We start from the raw sequence: 18,025 nt of genomic DNA on the forward strand, positions 1-18,025 counted from the left end.
ATCTCAGCTTGGCCTCATTGCTAGTTGTGTGACCATGGATATTTTACTTAATCTATTCGTTCCTAAACGTCCTATTTGTAAATGGGACAGCTCTCAACCTCAGACAGCTCTCTACCTCTAGAGAGCTGTTATGTGAACTAAATGAGGTAATATTTGAGAAGCTCTTACAACAGCACTGGGATCATAGCAAGTGATATCAATGCTGGCTATGGCTACTCCTTAAAAATTAATGTTCCAGGATTATCATCAATCTTACTATATGTGTAGGTTCTACTAAAACTTGCTCTATGAGCCTCCGAATTTATTAACCACAGAATGATTTGGGTAACAGCAATTTGCTTCTTTTAATGTTGCTCTCTGACAGTCTAATGTCAAGAATTTTTTTTCACTACATGAGATGGATTTTCTGACTTTGGGGACACTTCTAGAAGGGAGCTTGGGTCAGTATTCCTTCTCATACACTTGAAGATTTCCAGTTTTAATACTGAAACCTTTGCAGCAACTTTGTACAGTGGGAAAAGCATCGGCTTTTCAGGCAGAGAAGCCTAGGTGATTTTGGGGAACTTCTTTAAATGGTCTGAGTCTCAGTTTCCCCGCTGTTAGAGGGATGATAACAGAACCTAATGTCATAGAGTGACTGAACTTTAAACATGAAAATGAACATGAAGTACTCTGCAGGCTGTCAAACTCTTATACACGTGAGCTAATGTTCTCATATCCTTCTAGTATTCTGAAATGTCAAGAGACTGTTATTCAGGCATAAAAAAGAATGAAATAATTAATGAAATCTGCAACCACATGGATGGACCTAGAGATTATCATACTAAGTAAAGTCAGAAAGAGAAGAATACCATATGCTATCACTTATACATGGAATCAAAAAAAAACTATACAAATTAACTACTTACAAAACAGAAACAGACTCACTGACATAGAAAACAAACTTATGGTTACCAGAAGAGAAAGGGAAGGAGGGATAAATTAGGAGCTTGGAATTAAAATATATACACTACTATATATAAAATAAATAAGCAACAAGAACCTACTGTTTAGCACAAGGAACTATACTTAATATCTTGTAACGAACTATAATGGAAAAGAATCTAGAAAAGAATATATATATATATACACACACACACATATGCACACATATATACATGTCTGCATAACTGAATCACTTTGCTATATGCCTGACACATAGCACAACACATTATAAATTAACTACACTTTAACAAAAAAAAAGAGAGATGGATAGACTATATTTTCCCTTGTTTTTACATGGCAAGCTGAGGTCCCAAGGCACTTCTTTCCCTGTGCTTTTTATTTTTCAATCTTTTTTTTATTGTGGTAAAATATACATACCACGGGTTCCCTGGTGACTCAGATGGTAAAGTGTCTGTCTGCAATGTGGGAGACCTGGGCTCGATCCCTGTGTTGGCAAGATCCCCTGGAGAAGGAAATGGCAACCCACTCCAGTACTCCTGCCTAGAAAATTCCATAGACGGAGGAGCCTGGTAGGCTACAGTCTATGGGGTTGCAAAGAGTCGGACACGACTGAGCAACTTCACTTCACTTCATACATACCACCGTCTAGACATTTTAAACTGCCCAATTTAGTAGTATTAAGCACATTCATATTGCTGTGCAGTCATCACAGCCATCCATCACGGAACTGTTTCCGCCTTGCAAAACTAAAGCTCTCCCCATTAAACAGCACCTTCCCTTTCCCTCCCCCTCCCTGGTCTCCAGCCACGACCATTCTATTTTCTGTCTCTCTGAATTCAGCTATTCTAGGTCCCTCATGTAAGTGGCATGCTACGCTAAGTCGCTTCAGTCGTGTTTGGCTCTGTGCAACCCTATGGACTTAGCCCGTCAGGCTCCTCTATCCATGGGATTCTCCAGGAAAGAATACTGGAGCGGCTTGCCATTTCCTTCTCCAGGGAGTTGCATGTAAATGGAATCATACGATATTTGTCATTTTGTGACTGACTCTTTTCACTAACATAATGTCCTCAAGGCCCATCCATGTTGCAGCATATTTCAGAATCCTGTTTTTTTTAAGGCTGAGTAATATTCTATCATATGTACATACCACTTTTTCTTCATGTATTCAACTGTCAATGGACACCTAGGTTGCCTTCATTCAGCTACTGTGAATAATGCTGCTATGAACATGGGTGCCTAAATACTCAGAAGTGGAATTTCTGGGTTATATGATAATTCTATCTTTAAATTTTGAGGAACCATTGTATTATTTTCCACAGAGGATGCACCATTTTACATTCCCACTAGCAGTGGGCAAGGGACCCAGTTTTTCTGCACCCTTGTAAATAAAAGTGAAAAGTGAAAGTGTTAGTTGCTCAGTCTTTGTGACCCTATGGACTGTTGCCCGGCAGGCTCCCCTGTCTACAGACTTCTCCAGGCAAGAACACTGGAGTGGGTAGCCATTCCCTTCTCCAGGGGATCTTCCCGACCCAGGGATTGAACCCAGGTCTCCTGCATTGCAGGTGGATTCTTTACCATCTGAGCCACCAGGGAAGCCCATACTAGCTATTTTTTTGCTTTTTTGACAGTAGCCATCCTAATGACTGTAAATTGGTATCTCATTGTGGCTTTGATTTGCATTTCCCTAAAGATGAGTCATGTTGATCTTTTCTTGTGCTTACTGACTGTATATTATTTTTGGAGAAATGTCTATTCAAGTCCTTTGCCCATTTTTGATTTGGGTTGTTGGTTTTCTTGTTGTTGAGTTTTAAGAGTTATCTGTATATAGATATTAATCCTTGATCAGATAATCCTCGATCCTTCCATCTTGGGTCTGTGTGGCACAGACCTGAGTGTTCTGTTCAGACAAGATACATGATTTGAGTCGAGACGTGGAGAAGGGCCCAGAAGGGAACCGGCTTCTACTTGCAAATCTTCGGGCCACCTGCAGATGGCGCCAGAGCACCGTGTGTGGCTCCCTCACAGAGGCCCGCTCCCGGCAGACTGCAAGGAACCAAGGATTCTTCTCAAAAGAACAACGTGGGATCCACTCAGAACGGAAAACCAGACTTTCCTCAAAAGTCTTCGGAGGGTCAGTGAGGAGATGGAAAGAAGAATCTGTTCCTAATTTCAACAAAGGAGGGATGTTGCTAGCCCAGGGCTCCCACCTGCACCGGGAACTCAGATCTCTCCATGTTCGGGCATTGAGCTCCTGCAGGCACCCGTCTGCTTTACAACCCCGGTATTTAGAGAGGGGCTTATATTCAGGGGATTAACAGCTCCCATTTGGAGATCTTCTAAGAAAATAAAAGGTGGATGGCTTTTTCCATGGACCATTCCACTCTGTTAAACGTTGATCATGCTTTGGTGGGATCAGCACCTTTTCCTGTCCATTACATAAGGTAGAATTTGCTTTTGTCTTAACCGCAAATACTTTCCTAAAACGATAAAAGCCACTGGCGCAACTGTTCCTTCATCTCTAAACTGACAACCAGTGAGTCAGTATAGCTTCTTTTCATCTCTCGAATGGACTGTTGAAAAGCTTTCCATCTGTGTCTCTCTGCTTCTACCCTCAGGCCCTCTCGTGCATCCTTAGAGGCTTTCTAACACCTGCATCTGGACAGGTCCCACCACTCCTTAAAATTCACTATCTCCATTCTGCTGGTAGGATGAAACCTGAGGTCCTAAGCTCTCTCTCAGCTTCCTCTGAGAGTTCCCCTACACCCTGTTCCATTTCCTGTCATCTCCCATCTCATACTTTGCATTTCAGGATTATGAGTTGTTTAGAGTTTCCTGAATATACGATGCTGTACCCACCTTTATAACTTTGCCTTTATTATTCCCCCTACTGACGAAGTTCTTTTCGGTTTTGGTTTGACAATTTCTTTTAAGCATTTAAGGCAGGTAAACTTAACCTCCTCTCAAAAGCTTTCCCTTACCCCTACAGGGTCAAATTTTCTTCTGCTTTGGGTTACTTTATCACCTGGTAATACTTTTATTATCTAACATACCTGTTTGTCCTGAAGTGATCTATTATATAAATAAGATTGTGTCTTACTCTCTTCTAAGTCCTGCCTAGATGTCAAAGAGCATAATGGCTTAAAGATAGGAGGGACTCAATAAATAAGTGTTTTGTGAATTGGGGTTAAAGCATTAATCAAAGTGATGGTGGTCTACTGCATGGCACAGGGAACTATACTCAATATTGTAATAACTGTAAAGGAACAGAATCTAAAGAAGACACACACACACACACACAGGCATACACACACACACACACACACACACACACACACAGAGGCAGGCATATATATAACTGAACTGCTGTGCTGCATACCTGAAACTAACAGGATATTGTAAATCAAATATACGTCAACTAAAAAAAAAAAAGTCATGTTGTAACCCTCAAGGTCACGTAATGCAAAGGCAAAGGGTGGAGAAACAGATAGATGCTACTGTGTGGGAAGACATGAGATTTCCATTTTAGGACAGATGAGACCAGATTTGCTGTTAATGATCTAAGGAAAACAACATTGATTTGAAAGTTCAAAAGTTAATATTTGACCCCCAGGTCTGGCCCTTCCTAGCTCTGTGATCTTAGGGAATTGAAAAGGACTTTACCTTTCTGAGACGCAGTTTTATCAACTAGTAAATGAAAAGGCTGGCTTGCTGACCCCTGTGGTTTATTCCAGCTCTAGAGTTGCATGTGTCTGTTGTTTTCATTCCTCAGCATTGTGGACAGAAAACATATAAACTTACTTTTTATCCTCATGTCTAGGAAACACAACTTTTCCAACTTTGCTCATTTTTGCCATTGCCTCCTGTCAAATAGAAAACAGAACACAGCTAAGGTGGAAAGTTAAAACCTAAGTGAGGCCTATCACAGGCAAAAACATGCTAATGAGAATTTATTTCCCCTGAAGAGATTCAGTGAGTTCATTTTTTTTCAACATAATTTCTCTGGTGTTAAGATTAAAACCCAATGAATATTAAAAGTTACATCTACCACCACAAGCTTGGGCATAATAAATGATTGCCTATTGAGACCTCCAGTGCATAAACAACCTGGAAGGCAAAGCACTTTTGTGATGGCTTGCAGGGGGCTATGGGAGAGAACTACTGGACATGTTGGCCTGAGAAGGCAACTTAATCTGCCACTGAGCCTGTTGCCCACTTAACTCACAACAGTAACTGAACAGAAGCCATTCTGCACCCAAACTTTAGGTCAGAATATTTAAGACCTCTTCATTTCACTTTCAGTCCTTTTCCCAGCAGTCTCTGCAACTGTGAGTACAGATGTGAGACCTCTGGGCTAAGCCTAACAGACCTGACCTCAGGACATTCTTGTCTTCACAGTGGGGCAGGTGGGCAGTAAGCAAGTTGTAGTGTCTTGGGTGCACATGGTTGGAATGAACAGCAGCAAGACCAACCACAGATCGCATTGGCTCCATTGCACGGACGGAGAGGTCAGGTTTCCTTGGGTGGTCTCCCAATGTTGTTAAGTCCGTGGGAAAGTTAGGGGAGTCGAGTGAACCCATACTTCGTGGAGTCCAAAGTCCTGACTTTGGGAGATTGTAAGCAATAGCATGACAAAGCTCCTCAGAAGAGGTCCTGTCTTGGGAACAGCTATTGAACTCTTATTGTCAAGGATGTAGCCATTCTGGGGTCACATATGTACAACTTCTTACTCTATACATGTATTAATTACGATGTACCAGACACTGTGCTAGGAATACAGATTTGTGTAAGACATGCTGTATGGCCTAGAGAAACTCACATATTAGCAGAGGAGGAAAGAAACCTAAGAATCTGGCTACCACACACAATGTGAAAGGCCTGGGTGTCTTCAAAACATGCGCAAGTGTTTCCTTGAACATCCTTACCACTTTACTAGTGAGTTATTTATTTACATACACATGCATATGTATTTATACAATTCTATAAACATTATATTTATTATTTATCACTAATTCTGGTGTGGCAAGTCATGTACTTACTAGTTTATATTCCTTCTCTGCCTCTTCATCCTTCGTTCTAACCAGAATGTAAGCTACATAGGCTGGGAGATATGTCTATTTGCTGCTTAATCTCAGTACCTAGAATATTCATAAAACATATTGAGCCCCTTCCATGTGCCAAGCACAGCATTCAATATATATGGAAAACAGAGATGAAGAGTAAGTGGTCCTTTCATCAAGGAGCTCACCATGGAATGGAAAAGACATTTACTGCAATCAAAATAGAATGTGATAAATACATGCTAGAGGCAGATAAACTTCTTTTCAATAGTTATTCAAGGATTAAGAAACTTGACACTTTTTCATCTGCTAATCACTTACCCATATTTCCAATCTGGCAAATATGTTCTACCTGCTCTTTCCCAAGGATGCCATGGAAATTCTGACTAGTTATCTGGCTTCCTAGTGTCCAGTGGTTTTAAAAGTGCTGTTTGGGAGGTCAGCGATGCTGAGTAAGAAGCCCACTGACAGAAGAAAAAAAAAAACCCAGCAGGCTTACTAAGGAGGAGGTTTGAAAAATTATGAAAAATTATTGAAAAGGGAATCAAGGTGAAAGGATAAGAACCAACAAAGGGCAGTCTGGAGACATTTTGTAAAAGAGCAACCGTATCTTAGTGTGGTCACTGCTATTCCACTTAGCAAGAATATTTAAAGAGCTCTGCTCACCCCAATGTATGTCAGAAGGTTCTCCTTCATAAACTAAATTCTGATTTCCTTTAAAGCAGGTCCCATGTGTTGCTGAGATGGTGGCAGTCATCCCCCTCACCAAGTTTGCCACTAGGTCCCCTGTTTCGGGCTTGCTTCTTCCTTCACAGCGGTGCTCTGTTCTGCTCTGCTCGTTTTAGGGCAGACCTGCCTGCTCTGAATCTTAAAAATACCCTGGGGGAATCCACGGCATTGGGCTTAGGCTTTAGACTTGAGCCGACATTCCAAGACCGCCTTCATGGGTGGGATCCAGGAAACTTGTATTATACAAGAAGCATCATAAATGTCACTTCCCTTCCCACCATAATGGATGTGTAGACACATGGCAGATAGCAAGAAATTCTTTCTTCCTGTCTTCATGTTACTTTTGCTTATTTTTAAAATAAATTTTTGAGGAATAAAAGCAATAGAGATTTCAAAGGTTTAACAAGAGGTTATTTTGTTTCTCACAAAAGTACAGATTTAAGACATTAAGCTGAGCTCAGGTACTGATTCCACAGAAGGTCTTTCCTGACTCATCCTCACTGCCTGCCTCCCACCTAGAATGAGTTATCTGCTACCCTAGAAACTTGTGCTTCCATCTATCATAGCATTCATGACACAGTACCACAAGTTTTTGTTAACACATAGCTGCCCCAACTAGACTCCTGCTCCTTAAGCAGCAACTTTTAACTATTTCCACTGCCAAACTCAGCACCTGGTGTATCATACGTGCCCAGCAAATGTCTATGGGATGAATGAACTTAAGGACCATACACGTGAAGGAATGTTAAAATGGAAGTTCTGTCTGAGAGCTAAAGTTGACAGATATAAGATACCAAAGTGAGCTGGAAACAGACCACCCTGAAAGGGTAGCTGAGGACCCATAAATCAACTCTGAAACCTTTCATCCATGTGGAAGGTCAGAAAAAGAGGTGGAATGTTAGGAGGGAGCTGTGTGTGGACTGAGCATCAGGTCTCCTTCCAGGGGAGGGGGTGAGAGCATGGTTTCACTGATATCAACTGGTATCTGGACATATGTCCCTGAGGTTGTGGGACAGGGTGTGCTGAGTATACCTTCGGTCTGGAGGAGAAGTGCTGGCTGGCAGCTTTGGTGTAGAAGTGAAGGAGGGTTGCCCTGGGATCAGCCAGTACTGCCAGTGTCTGTCAGACTTCAAAAGGCATGACTGTTTTCCACAGACCCGAGGTGGCCACAGGTGAGAGGGCTTTGTGGGTTGTCTTAGATCCTGGCCAGTATGGCTATCTAATGAGGAGAGGGAACCTGCACTGGGAACCTGCTAAAAAGCACAGAAAGCTCAGCTCAGTGCTCTGTGATGATCTCCATGGTTGGGATGGGGGTGGGATGGCAGGGAGGTCCAAGAGATAGAGGGTATATGTGTACAAATAGCTGATTCAGCTCACTGTACAGCAGAAATGAACACAACATTGTAAAGCATTATATTTCAATTAAAAGAGAGAGAAAAAAGAAGCTTGAGGCAACCAACTGGATTTTTAAGGAATTAAAAGAGCTACTAGAATAGAGAAGGACAAGGACAAGATACAATGAGATGTCTACAGAAGTGGAGAGTCTCCCTAAAAAATCTGCAATGGAGCCTAGCTGTAAATACATTTTTGACTTAGCACCAAGTCCATCTATGACAGTGCCATTCAAGATAAGAACTTTCCTACACCCCTTAACTCTCTTCCTTTCCAGCTTCCAACCACCTCTGAAGAACAAGAAGAAAGCTAACATATTCTTGGAGAGAAAGTGAATGAGGAAAAAAAGAAGAATCTAATCACAGACATCTCTTCATATCTCCAGCAGTTCTGGCTGGAGGAATGAGGAGCTATCTTATCTTTAGATGAACATTGACGTGATGAGCAGGATACATTTCTTGGTATTCTAATGTTGGAATTTTGGTTATGTCTCATGACTTACAGGGACCATAAAACCCATATTATCTAAGTGACTTTCTGCTTACTTAAGAAAGTAATGGGACTACCAAAATTTTTAACTAGGCCTAAGAGAAACTAGCTAAAGTGAACAGATATAAAGGGACAGTGGGAGTAAAAGATACAGTTGTTTTTCAATTCAGTCTCAAAAATTGTGTATATGTGCATAATAAACAATAGATGAAAATATATTAAAAAATCAGGTTCAGGAGCATGGGTGGTTAGTTTTTTAGTGTTCACTTGTTTTTTCTGTCTTCACTTGATACAGTGGCATAAAGGGATTTGATCATTTGAAGGAGAATAAAACAAAACTGCACTCTAAAAAAAAAGTGATGCTTCTAGAGGCAATCAAAATGACTCGTGGTCATTCTCCTCTCTTCTGGGAGGCAGGGCTCATTAAGGGTATTCGACACAATATGGAGAATACCCAGAGGATTGGTGCTATCATCAGAAATGGCACTGCTGAGTTTTCCCATTTTTCCAAATCATTAACATAAAACTGAAACCTCATGAACCCACTGGCTGCAGTAAATCTGGAAATTACCACAGCATAACAATATGAAATTATTATGGAAATGCTGACACGTGCTAAATATAGTCACCCCCCACAATATATTTCTGTTCAAAAGGGTTTATTTGAAGTTGGCCTCAAAATTCATTCTTTTTGTCAGCAGGCAAGAGCCGGACAATCTGGATTTGTAGCACGCTACCCTCTTTGTTGGGGAGTCTAGACAGAAACAACGAAGACAGGGACTTTTCTCTTTCCTTTTTGCCCACACAATGAGAGCTTTTGAAAACAAAATATTTGGTAAAATCGCCTTTTAATCACTTCTTTTCTTTCTCTCTATAAGGCCGAGCTATAAATAAACCATGAAAGTTCACATTTGATTGTCACTTCTGTAAGAAAAAATAGGAGCCCTGTACCAGGGGCATGAAAGGCCGCATTCATGGGGAATGACCCTTCCCTGCTGTGTCAAGGCCGAGATACCAGTCCGCACACACAGCTCACCACTTCCCTGGGAGCAGCGCTGGCAGCCACCAGGCCTGTGTAGGCCCAGGGAACTCCCAGTTCTCACGTGTTCCAGACTGGCTTGGGAGCCACTGAAGAGCTGTAGGCTACACTGGAAGAGGTACCCAGGGAAGTTAGGTTCAAGAAAGGAAGGCGCTCATCAGCACCCACGGAGGAGAGGGGGATTCCAAGAGTGGCAGACAGAAATGTCGGCAATTTGGGGAGCAGGGGATTTGATACTTCCTGTCCCACCCAGGAGAAGGGGGACAATGACCTTAAGACTTTGGGAAGGCTGGCAGGTAGTCTAGACTTAGGCACCAAAGTGCAGTGCAAGTTTGGCAGTGTCGAGCCATGGTCTACAGGGAAGAATAACCACAACCTGGCCTGGTGGGAGCTAAACTGTGACTCCCGAAAGGCAGGAACCATGTCACTCTAAGTCTCACGCTGAACGTGGTCCTAGCACCTAAGGGCATAGTTGCTTGGCTCATGTTGGCTGAGCTGCTGAATGAAAGGGTGGTGACATTCATGCCAGAGGTAATGGAAGATCACCTAGTGGTGTTTCTAAAATAGCATACATGTGCTCCAGGGAGTGCTGGAGACGACCTCCAAAGATTTCAGAAGAAAATACTGGGAGTACTACTTATATGATTTTTAGTCTGAGGAAATCAATTCAGCCTTAACATGCAGATTGTTACCAGTTCTAAAAGCTGGGGCACACATCAGTCATGAATGAGTAAGATGAGCGAGGCCTCCTAAAGGGAGGATAGGAGTGCTGCCCCGCCACAGAGGACAGCAGGGCACTCCGTGCTGTGGCCCCGGTCTCCAGGGGTTTGCCACACGTCATCACTTACATGTTCCAGGTCGGTAGGTTTAGGTGCAAGTGTGCGTGTGCAGTTGCTAAGTCACGTCTGACTCCAGCAAGTGTTAAGAAATGGCTCGTTGTTCTTCTGTTTGTTTTTCATTTTGACACACTCATCTTTTGACCTGCACCTGGTATTCTGTGTAACCTCTGTGACAACAATTGAGAAGCAAGAAAGGATGAGAGAAAGGAAAGTAAGTCTTCATCACTAATCATGACATAAAGACTCACACCTCATTTATAATTTTAAATACTTAGTATCAATCTACCTACCTGTATGTGAAATTATATTGTCAATTTATCTGCATCCTTGCTTACTGTATATTTCTTCCTTGGCTTTCACATCTACTCCTTCCTTGTGAACCTAAGCTCTATGAAATCAGGTCTGTGGCTTTCTTATTCACTGATGTATCCTTAGCTTTTAGGAGGATGTTCGCTGAAGGTTATTTGAAAGTATACACTAATTAAGTGTCTGTTCTGGTGAGGCACTGTATATCTATATCTTGCCTCATTTGATGCTCACAAACATTCTGTAATGAAGGACTTATTATCTAAATTTATAATGAGGAAACAGAGGCTCAGAGCGGTTAAGTGACTTTCCTAAGCTCGTAGATGGATTAGCTGGGATTTGAAACTTACTTTCACTCATGAATAAGACCAGGCCTATTCCTTGACAAGCTCACAGTTAATACATCTCCAACATTAGTTCAAGACAATTTATCTTGCTCTGATGACTTTAAGGCCCTGTAAAACCCTAAAAGCTTGCTTTCTCCATCATCAAAGACAAATTCAATTATAGTTATGATATTGTGCTCACAAAGGCAGGAAGATTCATTGATGTATGGAAAGACTGTTCATATTAATTTCTGACACAAACAAAATTATTGCCAGCTGTATGACCCTGAGTAAGGCTCTAGCCCTCCCTGGGACTCACTTTCCTTATCAGCAAAATAAAGGGATTGGATTAGATTATTTTTAAAATCTTTGCCAGCTTTGCAATCTGTTGGTTCCATGTACATGTCTTTTTTTAATTAACTCTCAGTTGACAAATGAACCAGTTACTCTCAATGGTACATTTTATTAGGGTTTTGTTTTTTTTTAACTAGGTTCACTCTAAGAGGGAATATACCTACCGTGCTTTCCAACAAGGTACAGCCTCATTCCAAGTCAACCATGCAATCATGGTAGAGGGGAGAGTTCCCATAATAGGTAAGGATACCTACCACTGTGATATTTTGAGATGCGGTCCTACTACAGGGCCTGGTGGCAAAGGGGTTGGGCCCTAAAATGAATAGCTGAGTGACTATTCATCCTACTTACTTGGCTCTTATGAGTTTTCTCAAAGGCAAAGTATCAAGCTTCTTGCTAAAAGCATCAAATTATAGACCTCAAAACTGCAAGCTATCACCCATTTAATAATCTTTTATTGACTGAAAAAGAAATGGTCCTGCTGATATTTCTGGCTGAGTACTGCAGTAAGCTGTAACAGAAATAATACTAATAACAATAACTCAACAACAAAAATAATAATGGCAGCTAATGGCCCAATACTCTATTAAACACTTTTTTGTTGCTGTTGTTGAGTCACTACGTTGTGTATGATTCTTTGTGACTCCACTGACTGTAGCTTGCCAGGCTCCTATGGAATTTTCCAGGCAAGAATACTGGAGCCAGTTGCCATTTCCTACTCTCTCCAAGGGATCTTCATGACCCAAGGATTGAACTCATGTCTCTTGTGTCTCCCGCATTGAAGGCGGATTCTTTACCATTGCGCCACTTGGGAAGCCCCATTAAACACTTTACCTACTTCACATCCCCAACTGAAAGATAAGAAGACAGACAGTTTTGGGATTCTATTCTTAACCATTCTGGAGAAGGCAATGGCACCCCACTCCAGTACTCTTGCCTGGAAAATCCCATGGACAGAGGAGTCTGGTAGGCTGCAGTCCATGGGGTTGCTAAGAGTCGGACACGACTGAGAGACTCCACTTTGACTTTTCACTTTCATGCATTGGAGAAGGAAATGGCAACCCACTCCAGTGTTCTTGCCTAGAGAATCCCAGGGATGGGGGAGCCTGGTGGGCTGCCGTCTATGGGGTTGCACAGAGTCGGACACGACTGAAGCGACTTAGCAGCAGCAGCATTCTTAACCATTCACTGCGGAACAAAGGCTTTGGTGATAAAAGAGACCATAATTCAAACCCTAGCTCTGCCATTTAACACTCTTGAGTCTCAGTTTTAAAAATGGGAATCTTAATACCTATTTTATAGGTATATTGTTATGAAATAAATGATTAAAAGCATAGTGATTGTTATTATCACTACTACTATTTACTCATCAACTGAAACAAACCTTATTTTCCCAGAAGCTTTATTAAAAGTAAGAGTTAACATGTATTACTCATACTTGGATATATGTTTCAGGTTGGTGGGGTGGGTGGATTAGAGAAGGTGGTGGATGTCAACAGTCTCATGGCTTCTTATCATCATTTCTGGATGACTTCTCCATCTGCAAGCAAAAACCTCTTCTCTGAGTTTTATGCCATCTAACGATAGAGATACAATCATATTTAGTTCCTCTGCATCTCCGTGCTGTCATCATTAGCCTCTTGCTGATGTCAAATGAGCCTAAGGCTTAGATATCATCTCCCTATCTATCCATCCAGGGGTTTGTCATCATCATGTACTTCAGCGTCTGTCTACAAGACCCATCCAATGTTTGAGTCTTATGGTTTCAAAGTGTTTTCAATATTATAATTGCCACTTTCTGACTTCAGTTGCCCAATAATTTAATCTTGTTTGTCACATCATTCCTATCAAATGTCTTCCTCCACCTGACAGTTATTGCCAGAATCTCAGTCCCTTTTTTTCAGTCTATATACCTCTTCCGACTTATTTCTTCCATATATAGGGGTGAGTCCCTGTCCATTAAATCAAACACTGATCAATAAGCGTCACCACTAATTCTCTTTTATTTGTCAAATTCAATTGATACATCTAATCCACAGACATTCCTTAGCTAGAATATGCTTCATTTATGACCTTAGAAGAAAAACAAAGTTTAGGAAGGAGTAGGCTGATGGGAGATTGCAACTTGAGAAAATACAGGATCCTGAAAGTTCTCAGGGTCCAAACACCTTGGAAATTTACACTTCCTGTTTCAAAGCTAATTTTGTATTGTGAAGATATTTTTTGGTCAATAGATCAGGCACCATAATTGATAGCAGAAAATAAAAATGTGATGGCATTAACATTTTTTAATGTTCCAAATCTGATGTATTTATTTTATTATACTCTGTTGTAAAACCAAAAATTCCCCCATTGCACAGAGGCCAATATCCTATAAGATCATGAAAAAGTGGTGTAAGGCATGCAAGACATGATGACTGAGCTGCAAGGGATGTTGGGTAGTCACTAGTCAATTTCTCTGTGTGTAGCTTGGTAAATAACCAAATTTCCTAAGACACAGGTATTTTTCCATCTATCTTGTCCTCCACACTCCTTAAAGCTCCATGTTTTAGGTTTCCAACTCTCCTAGATCAGAGTCATATAGAAGTGGGGCATGCACATCCTGGTCTAGCCTTTGGGGTTGGTGTTAGACTGCTTTATGGTACAGATATGCTTCTGGATATGCCAAAATGCATTTCAAACCTACATTAGGAGGACAAAGACAAGCAGAGAGACTGCATCTGAAACCAGGAGTAGAGGAGGCCGAAGACGTTGGCAAAGCACCAAAAGCATGAGAAAGCCTGGAGGGAAACTGGGAAGGAAGGAGAGAGCTGAGGTACACAGAATAGAAAAAGCACGGCAGGCAGGTCCCGGATAAATCATATGTGTCCTTTTAAGTTGGTTTATGAGCTTTTTTTGTGTTCCCAAAGCCCCCTCTATCTTAGCACTTGGCACGCAGTAGGATAAATGTCTGTTTACTTATATGTTTCTTACACTAGACAGTGAGAGCTCAGAGGAGAGAGGCCATTAATTTTACCAGTATCCTCAACGATTGATATAATGTGACTTTTCGATAAGTAATGTTGAGAGAGTGAAAGAACGAATGAGTAGATAGATCAATGAATGAGTGAATCAGGGACGGGATATCTGTATAATTCAACTTTGGGATCTCCCTCAGCTGTACTTTCTGATATTTGCTGTCAGGTCAGCCTGTTCTTCACTTTCAGATATCACACAGTTAAGAGCATGGGCTCTGGACTGCCTAGATCAGAGCCTTGGCTCTTTTAACTGAATGGCTTAGGCAATTTAATGACCTCTTTATGCCTCAGTTTACTCATCTGTAAAGTAGAAACGATAGATATAATCACTCATAGAGTTAGTAAGACAAGAGAAAATACATGCAAACCATCTAATTTAGTGCCTGGCACAAGTGAGAGCTAAAAAATTTGTTATTTTTATAAAAATCTCCACTATCTCCATCCCAGCACTATACAGGATCTTATATTGTTTTCTTGAGCACTACTATTTAAAGACAGCACTTCCTAATCTTCTGCTACATGTGACATGCTGCCTGGGCAGGGGATTGATAAAGAGCATGGAATGAAGGCATTGCTCAACCCTGAATGTCAACTGATGCCTCTGGTTAATGCGGGGAAGGAAGAAGGACAATGAGCAGAATGGGGCCTCTAGGCAATAAAAGTTGTAGGAGCTTGTAGGTTTAGAAATACGGAGTTTATTTTTGGGTTGGACTTCCAGGCCTTTTACATAAAACAAAGAAAACAACAACTATGTCAGCTGTGCTTATGAACATGAGCTTGTACTGGCTTTCTCAAAACATAGGGAATTCAGTCTACTTCCCTCTGTTTGCTAAATTATTGACAAACACATGATGCACTGGAAAGAAGACTGACCTGGAAATCAGGAAGCTCTGGTCCTGTATGAATCTCAGTCTGGGCTCGGTAATTTTGAATGAACTGCTTCCTTTCTTTGGATACTAGTTTCCTCATCTCCAAAACGAGAAGTCTGAGCCAGATAATGTTTTACTTTTCAACAAATAGTTATTGAGGATCCACTGTGTGCCAGACATTGTACTAGGCACTGTGGATACGTAAGTGAATCAGATCCTTGACCTCATGGAGTTTAGAGTCTATTAGAAAAACACATGAGCTATGTGAGAGCGCCAGATGGAGACAAAACTAGTTTGGGGGCTTAGCGAACTATCTGAAGGTTCACAAGGACATGGGCAAACAGTTAAAGAAAATTGATGAAGAGGGTCCCAGGCTGAAGAAAAGGCATATTTGCAGGTCCCAAGTCAAGAAAATATGGCACATTCGAAGAACTAAAAGAAGTTCACGGTGGTTTGTAGACAGAATGCAGGGAGAGTGAAAACAGACAAAGCTACAAATGAAGGCACGAATAGGTTTTGGGGTGGCCTTTTAAAATCATGTTAAAGGTTTCCACCATTATGCCAAAGTCAAGGGGAAGACACTGAAGATTTTTAAGCTAAAGCATACTATTTAAGTTTGTAAAAGATCACTTTGGCAGATGTGTAGAGAATGGATTAGAGTGGTAGAAGTGGTGGTAGGGAACCCATTCAAGAGGCTCTTGAGAAGTCCAGGTGAGAGCTGACGGTGGCTTGGACTAGGATGGGGCTGTGCAATTAAGACAAAGTGGAGAATTAAAGAGACACAATGAGTAGTTTAGAAAGAGACCAGGAGAGACCAAAGTGGAGGAAGAAGAAGAGGGTGGGCTCCGAATGTCCTTGAGGTCCTGGCAGAAGTGATTAAATAGATGTGGTACCATCACCTCTAGTGCCACGTCCTAAGCTAGCGCCAGTTCTGCAGGCAAAGGTGGAGATGCTGAGTTCAGGTTTGAACCTGTTTAAACTGAGACGCCTGTGAGGCCTTTAAGTGTAGATGTAGAGCTGCTTGCATATCAACAGAAAGTGAATCCTTAGAAGTGGATGAGAGGGACAAGATGTTATAGGTAGAGAGGAGAGACAGGAGCTGACAAGGAATCTGGACAACAGCATTAAGAGCATCTCAGTAGGAGGAAGATCAAGAAAGTATGCTGTCAATGGGAAAGTGTTTCCAAATGAACTTATCTGTGAAACAGAAACAGACTCACAGCCAGAGAGGACAGACTTGTGTTGGCCAAGAGGAGGGAGAGTGAGTGGGGGGAAATGGATTGGGAGTTTGCAGGGAACAAGGTCCTACTGTATAGCACAGCGAAATATATTCAGTATCCTGTGATAAACCATAATGGAAAAGAATGCAAAAATGAATGCATATATATATATATATATTTATATATGAATAATGGAATTACTTTGCTGTCCAATAGAAATTAACACAATATTGTAACTCAACTATACTTTAATCAAGTTTAAAAAAATAAAAAGAAAAGTGTTTCAATGAAGCTTGTACGCCACATTGCAAAATGCTGCTCAGGGTAAAGCAAGGTAAGGCCCGGACAGTCCTTTGTGGTGTGCAATGACCTAGGTTAGCATTAGTGACCTAAACTATCATGATTCTGGTCGATTTGTGGAAGAGGAAGGCAGATCATGTTTGGTTGAGGAGGGAGGTGGTGTGTAATAAAATCATGACAGGGCTTCCCTGGTGGCTGAGTGGTAAGGAATTCTCCTGCCAATGCAGGAGACATGGGTTCGATCCCTGATCTGGGAAGATCCCACATGCCACAGAGCAACTAAACCCCTGTGTCAAAACTACTGAGCCTGTGCTCTAGAGCCCACACACCACAACTTCTGAAGCCCGCATGCCTAGAGCCCACACTCAGCAACAAGAGAAGCCACCCCAGTGGGAAGCTGGTGCACAACAGCTAGAGAGTAGCCCCCACCCACCACAACTAGAGAAAAGCCCGCACAGCAAGGAAGACCCGGAACTACCAAAAATAAACAAATAGAGTGATGCAAAATAAAGAAAATCACGACAATGACTCTGGCCACTTTTTAAAGCATTTTTGACTGTGAGAGGCAGTAACTGGAGGGGCTGATAGGGAGAAGAAGAGATTTTATTTTTAAGATGAGAGTTTGTGGTAGCACTGTCCAATAGAAATAATGTGAATTCTGTAAGTAATTTTAACTTTCCTAGAAGCCATTTTAAAAACTGAAAAGAAATTGCTGAACTTTATTTTGATGTCTTTTATTTACCCTATTATATCCCAAATATCTTTTCAACAAGATAAAAATTATTAATGAAGCAGTCTATGTTCTTGTATTCATACTACATCTTCAAAATCTGGTATGTCTTCTACACATTTCAGTTTGTTCTGGCCACATTTCAAGTGCTCAGTAACTATGTCTGATGAGTGGCTACAGTGTGGAATAGCACAAGTTTAGAGCAGCTTTAAATATTGATGGGGAGTTTGTATGGAAGGAGAGGCTAAATACGCCAGAGGAAGACACCAATGGATTATCAAAGGTAGTGGGAGGTGGAGGAGCCTCTGATGACAGGTGGGGTGTCTCTTCCACTCTACCAAATGCAAAGGAGCAAAAGGCTGCATCTGGATGTAAGCAGTGGCATGCTGACAAATGCTCAACAACTGGTTCTA

General features: G+C 41.5%; 1 protein-coding gene across 8 annotated transcripts in view; it reads right to left on the reverse strand.

The window, feature by feature from the left end:
- FGGY (FGGY carbohydrate kinase domain containing) overlaps nt 1-18,025 on the reverse strand; it is a 502,857-nt gene that overhangs the window by 1,289 nt on the left and 483,543 nt on the right. For 7 of the 8 annotated variants that reach the window (XM_068963998.1, XM_068963999.1, XM_068964000.1 and 4 more), the window contains one exon: nt 4,744-4,805. In XM_068963998.1, coding sequence (XP_068820099.1) covers nt 4,744-4,805 — 62 coding nt within the window. Of the gene's footprint in view, nt 1-4,743; nt 4,806-10,630; nt 10,658-12,914; nt 13,054-18,025 lie in introns of those variants that run through there. The other variant, XR_011144409.1, reaches the window with a different exon arrangement.

Source organism: Capricornis sumatraensis, chromosome 2 (genome assembly GCF_032405125.1).
Source record: "Capricornis sumatraensis isolate serow.1 chromosome 2, serow.2, whole genome shotgun sequence".
Classification (NCBI taxonomy): domain Eukaryota; kingdom Metazoa; phylum Chordata; class Mammalia; order Artiodactyla; family Bovidae; genus Capricornis; species Capricornis sumatraensis.